At 32.9% G+C, this 17,159-nt stretch overlaps 3 protein-coding genes across 5 annotated transcripts; 2 read left to right on the top strand and 1 right to left on the bottom strand.

Moving 5' to 3' along the window:
- The first annotated feature begins 272 nt into the window (after positions 1 to 272).
- On the top strand, positions 273 to 5,772 carry LOC112770993 (BRAP2 RING ZnF UBP domain-containing protein 2). 3 transcript variants are annotated; one of them, XM_025815527.3, is made up of 12 exons: positions 273 to 707; positions 2,705 to 3,123; positions 3,201 to 3,309; positions 3,386 to 3,500; positions 3,595 to 3,692; positions 3,925 to 4,031; positions 4,130 to 4,376; positions 4,459 to 4,512; positions 4,609 to 4,752; positions 4,882 to 4,946; positions 5,203 to 5,257; positions 5,412 to 5,772. In XM_025815527.3, exons 2-12 carry the CDS (start codon positions 2,810 to 2,812, stop codon positions 5,556 to 5,558), a joined length of 1,455 nt encoding a protein of 484 aa, XP_025671312.1. In that variant the 5' UTR covers positions 273 to 707; positions 2,705 to 2,809; the 3' UTR covers positions 5,559 to 5,772. The 3 variants fall into 3 exon arrangements, with proteins under 3 accessions (XP_025671312.1, XP_072081379.1, XP_072081377.1); XM_072225278.1 differs by lacking the exon at positions 273 to 707 and adding an exon at positions 2,469 to 2,483; XM_072225276.1 differs by lacking the exon at positions 273 to 707 and having other exon boundaries at positions 2,489 to 3,123.
- A 718-nt stretch (positions 5,773 to 6,490) lies between these two features.
- LOC112770995 (transcription factor bHLH18-like) lies at positions 6,491 to 7,255 on the bottom strand. Its single transcript, XM_025815529.3, has 2 exons — positions 6,980 to 7,255; positions 6,491 to 6,889 (listed from the first exon to the last, which is right to left on the bottom strand). Exons 1-2 carry the CDS (start codon positions 7,253 to 7,255, stop codon positions 6,491 to 6,493), a joined length of 675 nt encoding a protein of 224 aa, XP_025671314.1.
- Positions 7,256 to 12,254: 4,999 nt separating this feature from the next.
- LOC112770994 (transcription factor bHLH25) lies at positions 12,255 to 14,943 on the top strand. The gene is made up of 3 exons (XM_025815528.3): positions 12,255 to 12,903; positions 13,005 to 13,499; positions 14,139 to 14,943. The coding sequence occupies exons 1-3, from the start codon at positions 12,868 to 12,870 to the stop codon at positions 14,655 to 14,657; spliced, it is 1,050 nt and encodes a 349-aa protein (XP_025671313.1). The 5' UTR covers positions 12,255 to 12,867; the 3' UTR covers positions 14,658 to 14,943.
- Positions 14,944 to 17,159: the final 2,216 nt, after the last annotated feature.

Here is a 17,159-nt window from a genome sequence, read left to right as displayed (position 1 = left end):
AGTGGGTAGGAGCGGGGTGGGTACCCGCGGGTTCGGGTGGTATTGTCATCCCTCACTATAAATAAGAGGTGAGAGTTTGAATCAATGTTCGAAATCGGATTGGACTGGCTGGTCGGATCGATTCAACCACAAACCGACAACATTAGCAGTCCGGTCAGGTATGTAAAACTGTCATTTAAAAAACCGATAAAAAATCATTGAACCGGACAAGAACCAACCGGTTGGCCGAACCGGAACCCGCCCGGCTTACACAAAACGGGAGCTCCTTCGTTTCTTTCTCCCTTTTCCCCTTTTTCTTTCATTCAGAAAGAAATCAAATCACACAACCCCAGGAGTGGCATACTGCCGCGTCCGTCTCACTCAAAGTTCGCCATCCGTCCGTCTGTCTAGCTTCCCTCGTGATCCAAGTCTTCAACCCCTGTTCGCTGTCACCGATCGCGGCTGCTTCCTCGAGCTCGGCGTCCGTCGTCTTTGTCTGCTCAGCCGCGCTTCCGTCGCCGTTTGTTTGCCGTTCACGTTCGCGTCTTCATTCAGCTGTCGTCTTCGTTCGCGTTCTTTGCCGTTCACGTTCGCTCGGCGTTCACTGTTCGCGTTCACTGGCCGTTTACCGTTCGAGTTCGCATTCGTCTTCGTCTGGAAGCCACGTTGCTCTGCTTCAAACACTGCTCTTTTTTGTCGCCGTCGAACTGCTCTCTTTTGTTGCTGCCGTGAGTTCCCTAAACCTGCCACCAGACAATACACTCAAACAACACCAATACTCTGCTTCAAACTCTGCAACTTCTGATTTCTATTATAATAAGTAACTATTTGATTTGGTAGTGGTTTGGGTTATTTCATAGACTGAATTAAAGTTACAATAGTTATGATCTCTTCTCTATCACATTGATATTAAGCTCTGAATTTTCTTATTTTGTTTTAATTTTACCGCACTCAACATGTTTGATGAAATGCTTTAACCATATTTCTGGTTGGTTTTATAATTTCTAGCTTTTAGAAACTTACTAAGTTGATTGCATGTGAAACTAGAATAATTGGATCTTAGTAATTAGGAAATTTTAGCTGCACAAATAGCATCTTTGCAGAAAATATTTTAGCATGATGATTCCACTTGCATTAGTGTTCTTCTGGTAAATTTTAACTGTTATTGTGAATTTATTAATTTGCTAATTGTTCTAGTGTTGTTGTTCTTCACTTTCCTGCAAGCTTAGCTTTTAATTCTTTGAGCATACACGGATCAAATCATTGTTTTCAGCAATGGTGATTTTTAGATTTTTTTTGGGTTGCTTTTTTTTAAATGTTCCTATTGTTGTTGTGTTTTTGCTGTGATCTAAATGTTCTTTTGATTCTTTTTTTTTCCGAATGCCCAGTCAGTACTTGGTTGATTGGTTTTGCTCACTGAATGTATTTGATGATAAATTTTAAATTGATTACTCTATTACTGCTTTACTGTCTGTTTCTGTAGTTAAATTTTATTAAAGTTTCTTGAATTTGCACTGTCTATGTTATTGATTCACTGTTTCTTCATTGCTTTTTTTTGTTGTTAATCATTGTGATGAGCTTTGTTAAAATTGGATTGAAAACTACTAATATTTCTTCATTTTTCACTGTTCTAACTTCTGTTCTTATTAAAAGATTTGCAATTGGTGATCTTTTGATTTATTATATGCTTCACGTTTTCATTGTTCTGTTCTTATGAAGAAAAAATTTGCAATTAGTAATTACATGATTCATGTTTTGATTGTTTTCTTATATAAACAAAATTCTGTTTTCATTGTTTGTTGCACTGTCTCTGTTTTTGATCTCCGCTGACTTGCTACCCCTCCTCCGTATTGGATTCTTTTGTTTCAGGCTTTGTTGTGTTTTTGTTTCAGCCTCTGTTGTGTCGTGTGTTTGTTTCGGGCTCTGTTGTGTGTTTATTGTGCAACACTATCATCTTTTATTTTACTTTTTGACTTAGCTACATTAAAACTATATTCTCTATCTTTAACTTGTGCATTGTAATTCAATCCAGTTATTTTTAATGGAAGTATAATTATATTAATTGTCAACAAATTTGCAGCAAATTATTGCATATTTTGATGATTAATTATATTTAGTTAGTGATATTTTACGGAAGGTTTTAAATTTAAAAGATATTTAGGATGTTTATTTATAGTTTGTTTATTATTTTATTATGAAACGATTTTTTCATTAAACCACATTTAGATCGGTTAGACTAATAAACCAATAAAACAATAACTAAAATGATTTGATAACTGGTCCGATTTTTAAAACTTTGATTTGAATACCGAGTGTGTGAGTCATCTATAACAAACTTATTTCTATTGGATTCTTAACCTTACTACTAAATATTAAAGATTAAGTTGACTAGGTCTTAATTCAAAATGTTGAGTAAATCGGCATGTGTCCCTCAACAAAAAGAAAAACCAATAACTTTTAACAATTTAAAAAGTAATAATAAACACCGAAATGAAAAATCGCAGGTTTTGTTCTAGCTGAAAGCAAGCTTAATCCCGAAAGATTACTATGAAACTGAACTATTTAAACTCAAAAAAGTTTTTTTAAAAAACAAAAATCAGTTATTAGATATAGATGGGCTTTGTTTTCCTTTGAATTTTTTTAAAGGAAAAAGAAATGGATTATGATTTATGGAAACATTGAGTTGTAGAATAGTGAATTGAAGAGTATATTATTTACTTTTTAGGAAAGCGGGGAGTGAAGGAGGAGAGGAGGAGCAGGAGCAGGAGGGAAAGGTGATTAAGATTAAGAGACGTGTGTGCGCACGAAGGGTTGAATATTAGGTGTAGCCATGTCTACTAGCTGGCGTTCAAGCACTGCCGTTTCATCACCGCCAATCCCAATTCCAATTCCAATTCCAATCCCCAACGAGGAGCCTTCATCATTCTCCACCTCCGTCTTCAACTTCTCCTCCGGAAACCCTAGGATCGAGGAGACCCGCGGCCTCATGCATCTCTTCCCCGACCAAGATTCCCCTTCTACCCTCCCTTTTGGACGCAAACCCCTCGTCTGCGTCGTCGGTGTCCCCAATCACATGACCTACGCCGACTTCTGCCAGTTCTGTGGTTCCTTCCTTCACCACATCCTTGAGATGCGCATTGTCAGGTACTACCCTCCCTCCTTCCCCCTTCTGTTCTAACCTTAACTGCTCCCTCTCTCACTTTCTTTCCTTCTTGTTTCAGAATGGATGGAACGGAAGATCAGTACAGCGTTTTGATCCGCTTCGACGATCAAGACTCCACCGACAGCTTCTTCAAGCATTACAATGGCCGCCGTTTCTCCTCTCTGGAGGTCCTTCTCCATTCTCTTTTCTCCATTAGCTGCCTCTCTCACCGCCTCTTACTTGTTCTTCTTATTTCAATTGTAGGTTGAGATTTGCCGTGTTCTTTTCACGTTGGATGTGCAGTACACTGGTTCCATTGAACATGCCCAACCATCCAATGCTACCTCCACTGAACAGCCCACATGTCCAGTTTGCCTTGGTACAACCTCTTTTTTAGATATGCATTGCCCACTCTCACTATTATATTATCCATCACCATCTATGACTCCATCCATGTTTTGTGTTGTCTGTAGAGCGGTTAGATCAAGACACCAGTGGAATTCTCACTACTATATGTAATCATTCTTTTCATTGTTCGTGCATATCAAAATGGGCTGATTCTTCTTGTCCTGTAAGTCCCTCCACAGCCAATCTTTTTCTATGCATCACATTCATTAACATGTACATAGCATACACTTGACTGTGCTGTTTGAACTATTTTGCTTGCTTGCCTGGTTTGGTGTTTGAATTCATTGTTCTTTTCGGACTTTTAATTAATTTAGCTAGCATGTCTAAATAAGTTTGATGTAGTGCTAGTTATTGAATCTCTGTACTTGTCTGTACTTTCCCGCTATTTTATTCAGGTGTGCCGCTATTGCCAACAGCAAGCTGAAAAATCGATATGTTCTGTTTGTCGGACCACTGAGAACCTTTGGATATGTGTTATATGCGGATTTGTTGGCTGTGGAAGGTGAGGGAATTTGTCTTCAACCCTTGTTTTTTATACTGCTTCTTTGCTGAATGTATCCCAGCCATATGTATCTTATTCCTGAGATAATGGTGTCTCAGATATAAAGCAGGACATGCCATCATGCACTGGAAAGAGACACAGCATTGCTATGCCCTAGACGTGGAAACTAAGCGTGTGTGGGATTTTGCGGGAGACAACTATGTTCATAGACTTATTCAGTCCAAAACCGATGGGAAGTTGGTTGAGCTGAACACTCACTGTGTTCATGCAGAGAATGGGTGTGGAAGTTGCAGCTGTGAAGATAATTCTATGAGCGAGGCGTTACTTAATAGTAAAGTTGAAGCAGTAATGTTGCAAAACTAGTCAAATTATTTTTCTGAAATCTTGGCTTCTTCTGCAAGTTTAATTTTATTTTTTACATTTGTAGATTGTCAATGAGTACAATGAATTGCTTGCTACTCAACTTGAAAACCAAAAATCTGTAAGTGGATTCTAGTAGTCAGTTGCAGTGAATCTGCTGAGGCTGCATCATGTCCAACATACTCGAATTGCTCACTTTTCTATGTGTTAATTGTAGTATTTTGAGTCGTTGTTACAAGAGGTAAAAGAAGAAACTGAGACAAAAATCTCTAAAGCTGTTCAGAAGGCTGTCAGTCTTAAACAACAGAAGATTCAGGCCAAGATTGACAGATGTAACAAAGAGAAGAAATTTCTGGAGGAGGTAATAAGTTGTAATCCATTGTTAAGAATTTCTTATGAAAAATTCCCATTCCATAATCACAGGACCTCATTAATATATCATAAGGACAGGAAATTGTATTGCAAATGTTTATGTGTTTTGTGTCTGCAGCTTAATGAGAATCTTGTTAAAAATGAGGATGCTTGGAAAGCAAAGTTGCTTGAGATTGAGGAGAGGTATTCTTTTATCTTTTATATCTTTCTTATGGCTGATGTGTTCTTTATAAAATAGTTACTCTTTATGTACTACTTATTTAGTATGAGGATTCCTTGATTAAATCAAATGTCCACAATTGCTGCTTTCATGTTTGTTTGGCAATTTTAGCAATTTTGATTATGTAATTCTGGTGCTACTGATTCCTATTACTTGAGCTTGAGTGGTTGGAAATTTGGTCCAAAGGTCTGAAAACTGTATGGTGTGACTTATTTCCAGGGAAAGAAAATTCTTAAAACTGTCGGAGGAGAGAGTAACAAGCCTGGAAGAGCAGGTTAAAATACCGTTTCCTTAATATATTTTTATATTGATTGATGTGGGAGTTAAACTTGTACAGTAGTTATTTAATATTTATAAGGGGTGACATACTTATGCTTATCATACTACACAAATGGATCGGCTATTTGATACTGTCTTAAACTCTGCAGCTTAGATATCTCATGACTTGTCTAGATGATGCGAAGCCGGAACAACAACAGTTGCCTGAGCAAAACGAAATCAAAGATGGGCCTGTGTCTGCCTCATCAAAGGAATCCTCGTCAACTAATAACTCTCAGGTTGGCAAAAATCCATAAATACAAGAATCATCGGCTAAATTCACATGATTGAATATGGCATATGATCTGTATCAACTGAATTTTGTTGTTCGAACTGTTATATCTGAATCTATTCAGTTGTAATAGAGATCTAATATGGAATATGCCATAAAACGCAAACAAACACAAATCATGTCAACGAGTATGGCAAGTCAATAAATTGCAGATAAATTTATACGGATACATATTAGAAGTTGATAAAAAAAAACAGATAATTGTTAGTTGATTAAGTAGTTTATATTATTATTATTTGACACTGTATTAGTTCAGTGTTATGTAACTGTTTGACTGACTATAAGGATAAAATGTAAAACTACAATCACATGAAATGGAAGCTATGGAGAGTAATAAAATTGCAGATAAATTTTATGAGATACATATTGAGCAGTTGATAAAAAAACAGATTAATTTTAGTTAATTAATATGAATTATATCTAATGTTCATCTGATACATGATTATTTTCACGTATATTGTAACAGATGATACTAGATAAGATTGTATTCAAATAATGTTAATTATTGTCTTTATTTATTATTATTTTTTTCTGACACAGTGTTGCTACTGGTTAGAGAGTAAAGAAAAATATTCGCCGTCATATCATATCGTATACAAAAGGCATATTAATTGTGAAGAGAAGAGTAAAATGTTAGGGGATTAGATCAACATTTTTAGTAAATAAAAATAAAATATTAATTAGTGTTGACTCAAATACAAGAAAAGAAAATGTTGGAAGTAATGTTATTTGTATACAGGGATATGAGATCAAAGAATGTAGACAAGAGTAACGTTACTGGAAGAGTCGAAGCATATGAATTTCAGTTATACTGAATAACTTAAAATAATATTCATACATGAGATGTAGTCTTAATGAGTGCACTTGGTTGGTATATTGATGACTTTCTTGGCATGACTATTTGATAGCTGCATTTGTGACCATCTGTAGAACGATGGAGTAGTTGTGAATGTGAGTAATGAAGAGAAGAGAATATAGAATTGTGGATTTACGTACGTGAGCAATAATGGTGATGTCAAGAGTGTTCCCAAATGGTAAGACGTTACTGCTGGAAATGGAAAGATGAAGGAGTTGAAGTTGGGAGAATATTTGGATGAGAACGCCGCATTGAGTGACACAGTGAATTTTGATGAGCACTTGCTTCCCAAATACTCTTGCTTCAACTTCTGGAAGTGTCTCGTGGCCGCACCCGCACACATGAGATCTCGTTATGCTTATCTCGCCATCTTCTTCCAGCACCTTCACACGCTCTTCTAGTTCTTTCACATACTTTATGGCTTCTTCAAGTACGTGCGCCTTCTCCGTTTACATAATAATAAATAAATCACAATTTACATGCATTCATAGATATAACTAGAAGAGTGATGATGATAGATCAGAGGTGACCTTCTTCAAGCCAGGTATAGTTGCGGAAAGTGCAATGAACTTTCTAGAGAGTTCCTGTCTCCTGTTCCTCTCTGACATTATGTGATCCGCCGTCTCTGAAGCGCTTCTTCTCCTCTTACTTGCCGATTTATCGAAAGACAGTATATAAGAACTTGTTGCCCTATTTCCGATGGCCGTCTGGCTTCTTTGTTGCGGCTGCTGGAGGATATCTCTCAGGAGGTAATCTTCATCAAAGTTGTTGGTGCGGCAAAGGCATTCATTCACTTGATCATCCATTTTCTAATAAAAAATTCCAAAAACAACCAATTTAAGTTTGTTATATTACTAGCAGGTGCAGCTAACTAGAGATGCGTGTATGTCAAGTATTTCACACTTTACAGGATTCCATCCATGATCCATGAATGGAGTATTAGGGACATATACACATGTTGCATTTTCGTTTTCTGTCCTTCTCCAGCACTTAAAAGCAACGACATATCGTGATCATTCTAAGGATATGAAACGGGATAAGAAAATCATACAATATATTATTGGTCCAAAAGTGACTGTAGAGGAGGTACGAAAAAGAAGATATTAGATATATACAGGGGTTTGAAAATCCGTACATCACTTTTTCATTGATTCCATCGCTTTAATTTCCTCCTTTTACTTTGGATGAAAACACTTGTCGTCTATCGACTTTGCTTCCGCCATCTGCAATATAATTCACACCAAAACGCGCCTTCTTTGCATGCAGACTGCAGAGTGCTGCAAGACATGTCACATGATTATTGTATACACAACACACTAACTGATGTAGAGTGTTAGATCTTAGATTATTAATTATTGGGAAAGCATGAGGAGCCAATGGAATATTTGTACAATGTGTACAATGGAGGTTTAGAGAGTATTAGAGATATAATCAATAGTGTTACCTTTTCCCATCAGCTGAAATTTTTGGGATGAGTGGTATCATGACATGGTATTAGAGCTCTAAATCCAAAAGGTCAAGAGTTTGATCTTTGGTGAACCTTTTAGGTGGATATTTTGGAGATGTTCAAAAAATTATTGGTTACCTAACATTACCCTTATTTTATTAACTTAATTCGAATTATATCAACTTTCTCCATCTGTCCCTCACTTGAGTTTCCTTTTCTTGCCTCACAATCTAACGCTACATATACAACTGCATGCAGAACGAGTATTAAATAATTTAAATTCTGTGTAAAAATATATTAACTTCCACTTTTGGATAAGATAGAGCTTGCTTTAGCATGAGTATTTGTATTTCGTTCATTCCAAGCTAGCTAGCTCCTTAATAAGAACAGCGTTTGTACTTCATTCTTTATTATTTTGCTTAAAGCAAATTAAATTAAGAATAAATTAACATTTGTATCCATTAAAGATACAAACGCTGACAAATGTATTCATATAAGAATAAAACGACAATTGTACTCACGGAAGATAGCTTTTGTGTGTCAAGAATACCCTAACAGACCAATTGTGTAACCAACATCCGGGTATTTTTGGCACACGGAAGTCATCTTCTGTAATTATAATTATCGTTTTATTCTTATATGAATACATTTGTCAGCATTTGTCTTTTATAGGTACAAATGGTTATTTATTTTTAAATTAAAGGTGGTCCATTAGTAACATGGATGCACAATTGGCTTAAGGGTTTTGTGGGTTTGTGCCTTTGCGGCCAGGATGTTAGCCCTCCCTTCACAATCACTTTAAAATGGAAAAACAAAATATATAATGCCATCTCCATCGGCCCATCATATCAAAGAATTTAACGTGGATCAGATTTGGGCAGAGTATCAACCCAACCCCAAACCATTGTCCAAAATAAAATAACTTCAAGAAGAATTAGAATTTCAGCCCAATGGAATATAGAAATCTTTTTACTTCTAGTCTGTATGAGTGTGTGTAATGTAAGACACAAAAAAAAAAAAAAGAAGATGAAATTGCGATGGCCAATTAACGGTTTGTCCCTTCCTCTTTATGGCTTTCTTAATCTAACAATTTCTACATAGTTGCTACTTGCTATGAGTTATAATTCACTTTAGGGACAGGGAAAGGGTGAATGGTACATAGCTCACATTCTTTTCACCTTATTAACTTCAACCATTAATTCACAACTCTAATAAATTTCAAGTACAACGCATGTATGTTTCTTGAAGTTGCTACTTTATTTAATAAATGTTTTACTTAAGAACATCACTGTCATAGGAGGACAATGATTGCTGAAAAGTAGAACAACGCGAGTAGGATACATTTAAGAGCTGCTTTTACAATTTTTCATCACTCAAATTAAACTAACCAAACAAATTCAGCACGTGTATACAGTGTACTTGTATGCAAAACGGAGCGTGTTTTAGTGAAGGGTGTCTTATTGCAAAACGGAGCGTGTTTTAGTGATTTAATAATTTAAATTTATATGTGTGACATCTCTTATGGTAAATTATTGTAACCGTACCTCGTTTCATTTCATTGATTAAGTAGTAGATGGTCCCGCAATAATTGAAAGAGTTTGACGTTTTTGTATCATCAAAACCGACTTTAATTGAAGGAGTGAGATAATATATATAGATTCCGTGCAAGGCTATCTCACTTGTCATTCAATTGACTGCTTTTTATCTTCAAAACACTATTTAGGTGGAGAAAATCAGGATTTCCATCTCCAAAACGTACCGGGTAAAATGATTCAATGAGTAGATCTAGACTCGCGTTATGGGCAGAAGCAAAATAGATATTGTTTTGGTATAGTTTTTTTTAATAAATTAAAATATATATGTATTTATATATTAATATATTAATAGTTAATTTTAATAATTAATTTTAGTATATAAATAATATTTTTATTAAATACTATCATATAAACATAAAATTCTTAGATAAAATACAAAATGATATTTCACTAGTTAAAATTAATATTTAATTTTTTAATTTTATTTTTTATGAATCATAATAATATCATATATTTTTAATAACATTACAACTAAATGATACTAAAAATTATGAATTGTTAAAAGGGAAAAAAAGTGATATATATATATATATATATTATATCTAATAAATACAATTAGATTAAAAATAAAAAAAAGAAACTACAAAAGACACTATATATTCTAGTGTTTTAAGAATTTAGCACTTAATATACACATTTACCAATCTAAAAAAGAGTTAGAGTCATCAACTATATTCTTTAAATACTTATTAAAATATTAGTAAGAGTAAAGAAAAAGGAATAAAATTATATGCGTTATAGCTCAAATAACATAGTCTTTTTATACTTATTTAAGAGGTCGTGTGTTCAAATCTTCCTATCTTTGGTAAAAAATAAATAAATAATCTTATAATCTTATAAATAAATAAATAAATAGAGTAACCTAAAGAAAAATAGATGTCGAGAGCAAGAAAAAAAATGAAGAAAAACCCTAAGTTATAATCTTATATAGTAAATATAAGAAAGAGTGGGCATAAAAGAAGAAGATGAATTGTGTTTTATTATTCAATTTATATTTACTAAAAAAAATAATATTAACATTGAAATCATATGATATTCTATATAAAAGTAAAGAATAAAAAAATATGAAAATTATTGGATAACTTAAAAAAATATATCATAAGAATGAGAAAAAAATAAAAAAATCTAAATTATAGTATAAAAAATTAATTTAGACTATGCCAGCCATCTTAGATAAAAATATAATAGTTCATTCTTTATACTATAACTTAGGATTGTGAAAAAATATAAAATAAAGTTAAATGTTTGAGAATAATTCTCAACTTTCTTGGTATCTCTTTTAATATATTATGTAATAAGATCACAAAAATAAAAATTTAATTTTTTTAAAATAGTTACACTGTGAATATGAGTGGATATTTTAAAATTAAAAATATGCATTATTTAGGTATACAAATATTTATGTTGTTCTATGATATTTTTAGTCGTTATAATCATTCATTATAATATTACATAGTAGATAATTATGTTGGTATTAATTGTATTTAAAATTTATATTATTTGTGTTGTGATGGGTTATATTATTTATTTGTAATCGGTTATAGTGATTCATTATATAATAGACAATTATGTTGATTTTAATTGTTTTTAATAAATTATGAGAACTAACAATTTTTTTTATTGTTTTGAATTGTATTTATTTAAAAAAAAGTTTAAAAATAATTCAATTAAAAACAAAAATATTAAAAAATAATTCAATTACATAAGTAATAAATAAATTATGATAATTAGCCACTTAAATTGACATAATATAATAAAAAATTAAAAAAAGATTAGAAAACTACTTTAAGTTCTGTTTAATATATTATAAATAAATACTGCACTATGTAGGAATAACAACAATTGCATGGTAAGTTTGATTTGTAGACAAGAGTAATAATGGTCACAAAAAAAAATTATATATACACTATATAGGTAGTGATTAAAACTAAAAAAAAAGAAATATTCATTCAATAATGGCTGCATATTTAATTTACAGCCTGTGAGGTGAGGACTGAGGAGTCAACAAGGAGATAAGTAGCTTCTCTTGTCTTTTTATTTGTTCTTGTTAACCAAAACATATACTTCTATCTTCTTTTATCTCATATCTCATTCTTTGGTCCCTTCTACTCTTCTCGTCGTCTCTTTCCTTGTTTTTTTTCCGCGTGGATTTTATTCCATTTATTTGTTCACATATGTTCTCTCTCTCTATATATATATTCCAATTCAATCATATTTTTTTCGTGATGACCAACCATTTTCACATATATATTTTTTTATGAGAAACTACTGTTTTCAATTCAATATACATTCCTGCCTCATAATAAGATGTTTTCCAATAATTAACCATGTAAAAACGTAATTATAACACAGCTAGATGAATGAATGGATAAGTTAATTAAACTATATATAGGAATATCTACATGTACTCATTACCAGTAGTCATGAAGATACACGCAAAAACTAATAAAAAGCACTAGGCCTTACCATAAGTTTAATATAGAAATAGAAACTTAGAATATTACTTCGTCAGTGCGTGGCATAACGGTGAATCTTTTCATGAATGACTCCCTGAAACTACTAATCGCCAATGGAATATTTGTACAATATGTACAATGAAAGTTTAGGAAGTATTAGAGATATACCATTAATATTACTTTCATCAGCTGAAATTTTTGTGATGAATGATATTATGACATGTTATTAGAATTTTAGATCTAAAAAGACTCTTCCAAATTATATATATATATATATATAGTTAGAGGGATACTGCTTTTACAAGATGCTATTTGGGGACTTGGTCACCTGTGTTATTTATTTATTTCTGACAGAACTGATTTTGGCTTTCTATTTATATAAATAAAAAAAATCCAATGAGACAAAACTAAAACAGAGCATTTTGGGAGAGGGATGCTCCCATGTGAGGCTCGTCCACCGCGATGTGCATCATATTAATGATGGTCCACTGTAGCCTTGTAACTTGTTGCAAGTACCCTAGAAAAAGAGTTGGATGCTCCATTACTAAAAAAAGTGTGTGTGTGTGTGTGTTTGATTCAGAAAAGAAAAGTAATAGTTACTAGTTAGTGAGTTAGGGAAAGAGATAGAAAAGTAATAAAGGGGGCGTGGTTGGTGTGTGTAGAGGAAGAAGAGGTCCCATGTGGTCTCTTAATGTGTTTTGATTAAATGAAGTGCCTCTTACATGACAAGCATGGGCCCCCACCACAGACCCCTGCCTTCCTCAATCATTTCACCGAATCCATCCTCATCATACTGCATGATAAACGAGTTTCCCTCCACATATATCATCGTCATTCTCTCTACCCTCCTTTACATCCTCCTTCTTCTTCTTCCCTTCATACCACAAAACAAACACAGTTTCTTGTAATTAAACATAAGAATGGAGCAGTGTTGGGAGAACTGGCCTCTACACACGGTAATTATTAATTACAACCAACTCAACTAGTATAAAGCTAAGAGAAAAGTGCTAGTATTATATAGTTTTATTTGTTAAAGTAATTGTTAATATACGTACAGGAAATAGAGCACCATGATCATGGAGATTTCTTCTTATCATTGGAGCAGTGCCAGAAGCCACCTGATGATGATGACGATTTCCTCAGAGAAATCCTGCAGATGCCACCGGATTTTATTGACAATCATTCTACTGTGGATCTCGTCACCACCGGCACGACGGAGAGCGCGGAGGGAAAAAGGCCCAGAACATTCATTCTCTCCTTCGATAACTCAACCATAATACCTGCCATGGCAGAGCAACAACAACCGCTGGGGGTGGGTGCGGGTGCTGCCACTACCACCCCTTTGCCCTCCTTATCAAAGAAACGGAACCTTCCTCAGAAGCCGCAGCAAGCAAGGATCCCCGTCCCCGTCCCTCACCCCCAGCCAGGAGCAGCAAAGAGGAGTCGAAACGACTCTCAGATTGTGGATCACATCATGGCTGAGAGAAAAAGAAGACAGCAACTCACCCAGATGTTCATAGCTCTCTCCGCCACTATTCCTGGCTTGAAGAAGGTACCTCCCTAATTATCCCATCACTTACTCAATTTCAACCTACCTATTCCTATAATTCGCCTAAATCAAATCGGATATATATATACATGCATCACTCTTAATCAATATAGCTGCTTGTTTATTTGGAAGAAAGATCATAAAATATACTTGATCCTGTTATCTTAAGCTCTTAGCATTCAACGAATCTAAATCTTTTACTATACTATACGATATCCCTTTACCGATTACATTGTTTATTAGATGTATATATATATATATAGTTGATTAAAACTCGCAAATTCAAATTAAGTGACATGATTAAAATTTAAAATTCCATATAAGTTGCACCATAAGAGAATAGAATCCATATTCTGGATCTTCACAAGCATCAAAGCGGCGGGTCTTGCTATTTTCAGTTGCAGAAATGTTAAAAATGTACTAGAGAGTAGAGATAGAGTAAAACAAAAAATGGATTATTAAAAGTTAGAATAATATCATCACATCACATGTGCCACATAACATAATATAATATAATAATCACACAAAGTTACTGTGGCCTTTATTGTGCCAAAGAGATAAGTAGATCATCTTGTATTAACAATAGATAAGTAGTGTTCTAGCTAGTAATTTCTCATGATCAATATGTATATGTATGTGTAGACGGACAAGGCTTCTATACTTGGGGAAGCCATTAATTACGTGAAACAGCTGCAAGAACGTGTGAGGGAGCTGGAAAAGCGGAACAATGATAACAAGAGGGGCCCAACAGAGCCAGTAATATTCCTCAACAAGACTCAGCTGCTGTGTCGGAACAACGAAGACAGCACCAGCGAGGAAGAGGAGGAGGAGGATGAGGAGGAGGAGGAAGTGGAGGATTGGCGTAGCAAGGAGGAAAAACAAGTGCTGCCAGATGTTGAAGCAAGAATGCTGGAGAAGGAGAAGGAAGTGCTGATTGAGATCCACTGCGAGAAAGAGAATGGAATTGAGGTGAAGATATTGGAGCAGCTTGAAAATCTTCATCTGAGTGTGACCGGAAGCAGCGTTTTGCCATTTGGGAATTCGACTCTGGGTATTACCATCATTGCAAAGATGGGAGATGCTTACACCATGACACTCCATGATCTCCTCACAAATTTACGCCAACTGTTATTGATCAACAACACTACTGATCCGTACTAGTGTATCATCAAACCCTGCAACTTGTATCTGCTGCATCCCCATGCTTGTTTTTCTTTTTAAATTAAGGGGAAATTTATGTGTACTAAACTTTACGTAAAGTTTATAACTGAGAGTCGTCAGATGATTTGACTGATTTTACTAAATTTTTATCTAATGACTTTCAACTATCAACTTTACGTAATGTCGACTGCACCTGAATTTTGACCTTTAATTATTGTATCAGTACAATAATCTCTTAATTTGTCAAATAAAATCACCATAAGTACGTACCATGTTTATTTTCTCATCATGCCGTTCAAATAAAGCATTCTATATTTATTTGTGTGTATATGTGTATTGAATATTTGAATTCAAGATTTGATGGAATTTGTTCAAACCTTCCATCACGCTCAACTTCACCTAGTAAATCCAATTAAAGATTTGTTCATAATATTACACACCCAGTGATTTTATCATGTCAGACATTAGACACTCACATGTCCCATAAAACTTGCTCATTTGCTTTCATGACATGTTGACATATAAAAACATGAAGAATATATCCTAATAACTCTATGACTCAAAGAGCAATGTATTTTTATGCATGTATTTTTTTTTCTTTCTAAGTAACTAACATTATTATATATCATATTAATATTAATATAATTTGGTTTTTGTAATGATTTATTTTTTATATAATGAAAGTACTGACATGTATATATTTATTCTTGTATTATATTTTGGATAAATTTAAAAAAAGAATTGCTATTTTTTAATGTTAATGTTAATAAATTATACGAATAATTTAACTATGAAATCATATATATTATTAGAATAATTTTCCAATTACATGTATCCTAAATAATAATATTAGTAGGTAATATATATAATTCAAATATTTGCCCTTTTTTGTAGTATATGTTACTAGTATTTTTTTTTCCAATTACATGTATACTAGTATTTTTTATTTTTTTTCTATTATTAATATTATTATTTATATTAATATTATTATGTGTAATAATCTAAATATTATATATTATTATGATCGTTAAAAATATGATATTAGTATTAATATAAGAAATTTTGAATACTAATAATGCATATGTTAAATCAATATTAAACTGTTACCGAATATGAAAGTTATTTACCGAATATGAAAGTTATTATATTCATTAATATTAAAGTATTTTATATATTTATGCTAATAATATATATATATTAAGAATTATTCTCCACGTAGAGACATTTTTTTATACAAGTCACTTATATTCACGCGCTTCGTACCGTTATTGTTTCTTCTTCTTCTTTGTTATTGTCGTCATCAACACCACTTCTTCCTCCTCCTTCTCCTCTTCCTTCTTCTTTTTTCATTGGAATTTCTTCTTCTCCTTTCTGTTTCTCTTTCTCCTTCATCTTCAGTGATCTCGTTGTTAAAATAATGAATAATTCAGATTCAGATTGTCAATTGAATCAGAACAAAATTGATTATTGTTTTGAATCCAATTAATAGTGGCTAAGGTATGGTTCAACTCAAAAGAAAAAAAATCTAACATTAGAAGGAACATTTTTCTTTTTCCTTTTTTTTTTTTTCATTGAATTTCTTCTTTCTTTCTTTTCTCTTTCTCTTCATCTTCATATCTCAATAATCAATTAACAAAATAAACTATTTCATAATTTATCTTTCTATTCTTTTCTTATCTTTTTATTTCATATTCTCATAATTCTTCTTGAGAGAAAAAAATCAAACAAAAAAGAAAAAATACATAATGTTACAAAATCAATAAAAAGAGAAGAAGGAAAAAAATGTAGCAACAACAATAGTAGTAAAAAAGGATAATAAAGATGAAACACGTGAAAAAAAATGAGGAGAAACGCAAAGAAGAAGAAGGAGAAGAAGGAAAAAGAAGAGAAGGAGGAAGAACGTGAAGCGCGCTATAGAAACCATTGAGTAGCACGCGTGTTGACATGCTCGTATGGGTGAGCGTTCTTGTTATTAGGTTTGGTCCAACTTATATAACTTATAAACCAAAATAACTTGTATGTGTAATCCTTCTATTATATTAATATATTTATGCTAAATATATTGTTATATAAAATTTACTACATATATAAATATGAATATAGTATTATATTATTAATAATATAGTATTATAATAAGATTAATATTAATAGTATATATAATTAATAGTAACATTAATGGTATATATATAAATATATAATTCCTATCATTTTCGTTGTATGTTAGTCTAATTTTTTTTATTTTGAATCATATCCAGGCGCTGAGAATTTTAAAATCGAGAAAATTGGTTCCATTATAATAGTATAACTATTTTGGTGACTGATGCATTACGGAAAATCAATTTCTATTACATATCTTAAATATGAAGAGTAAAATATAAATCACCCCTAATAATAACATTAATATACAGATGGCAACTCGAGACGTATATTTCATCTTAGCTTCTAGTTAGTGAATACACAATTACATAGGAAGAACATAGATGATGATGATGATGAATCTGT

Source organism: Arachis hypogaea, chromosome 18, assembly GCF_003086295.3.
Source record: "Arachis hypogaea cultivar Tifrunner chromosome 18, arahy.Tifrunner.gnm2.J5K5, whole genome shotgun sequence".
Taxonomy (NCBI): Eukaryota; Viridiplantae; Streptophyta; class Magnoliopsida; order Fabales; family Fabaceae; genus Arachis; species Arachis hypogaea.
Note: the sequence above shows the minus strand (reverse complement) of the source record. Positions and strands in the feature narration are given on the sequence as shown.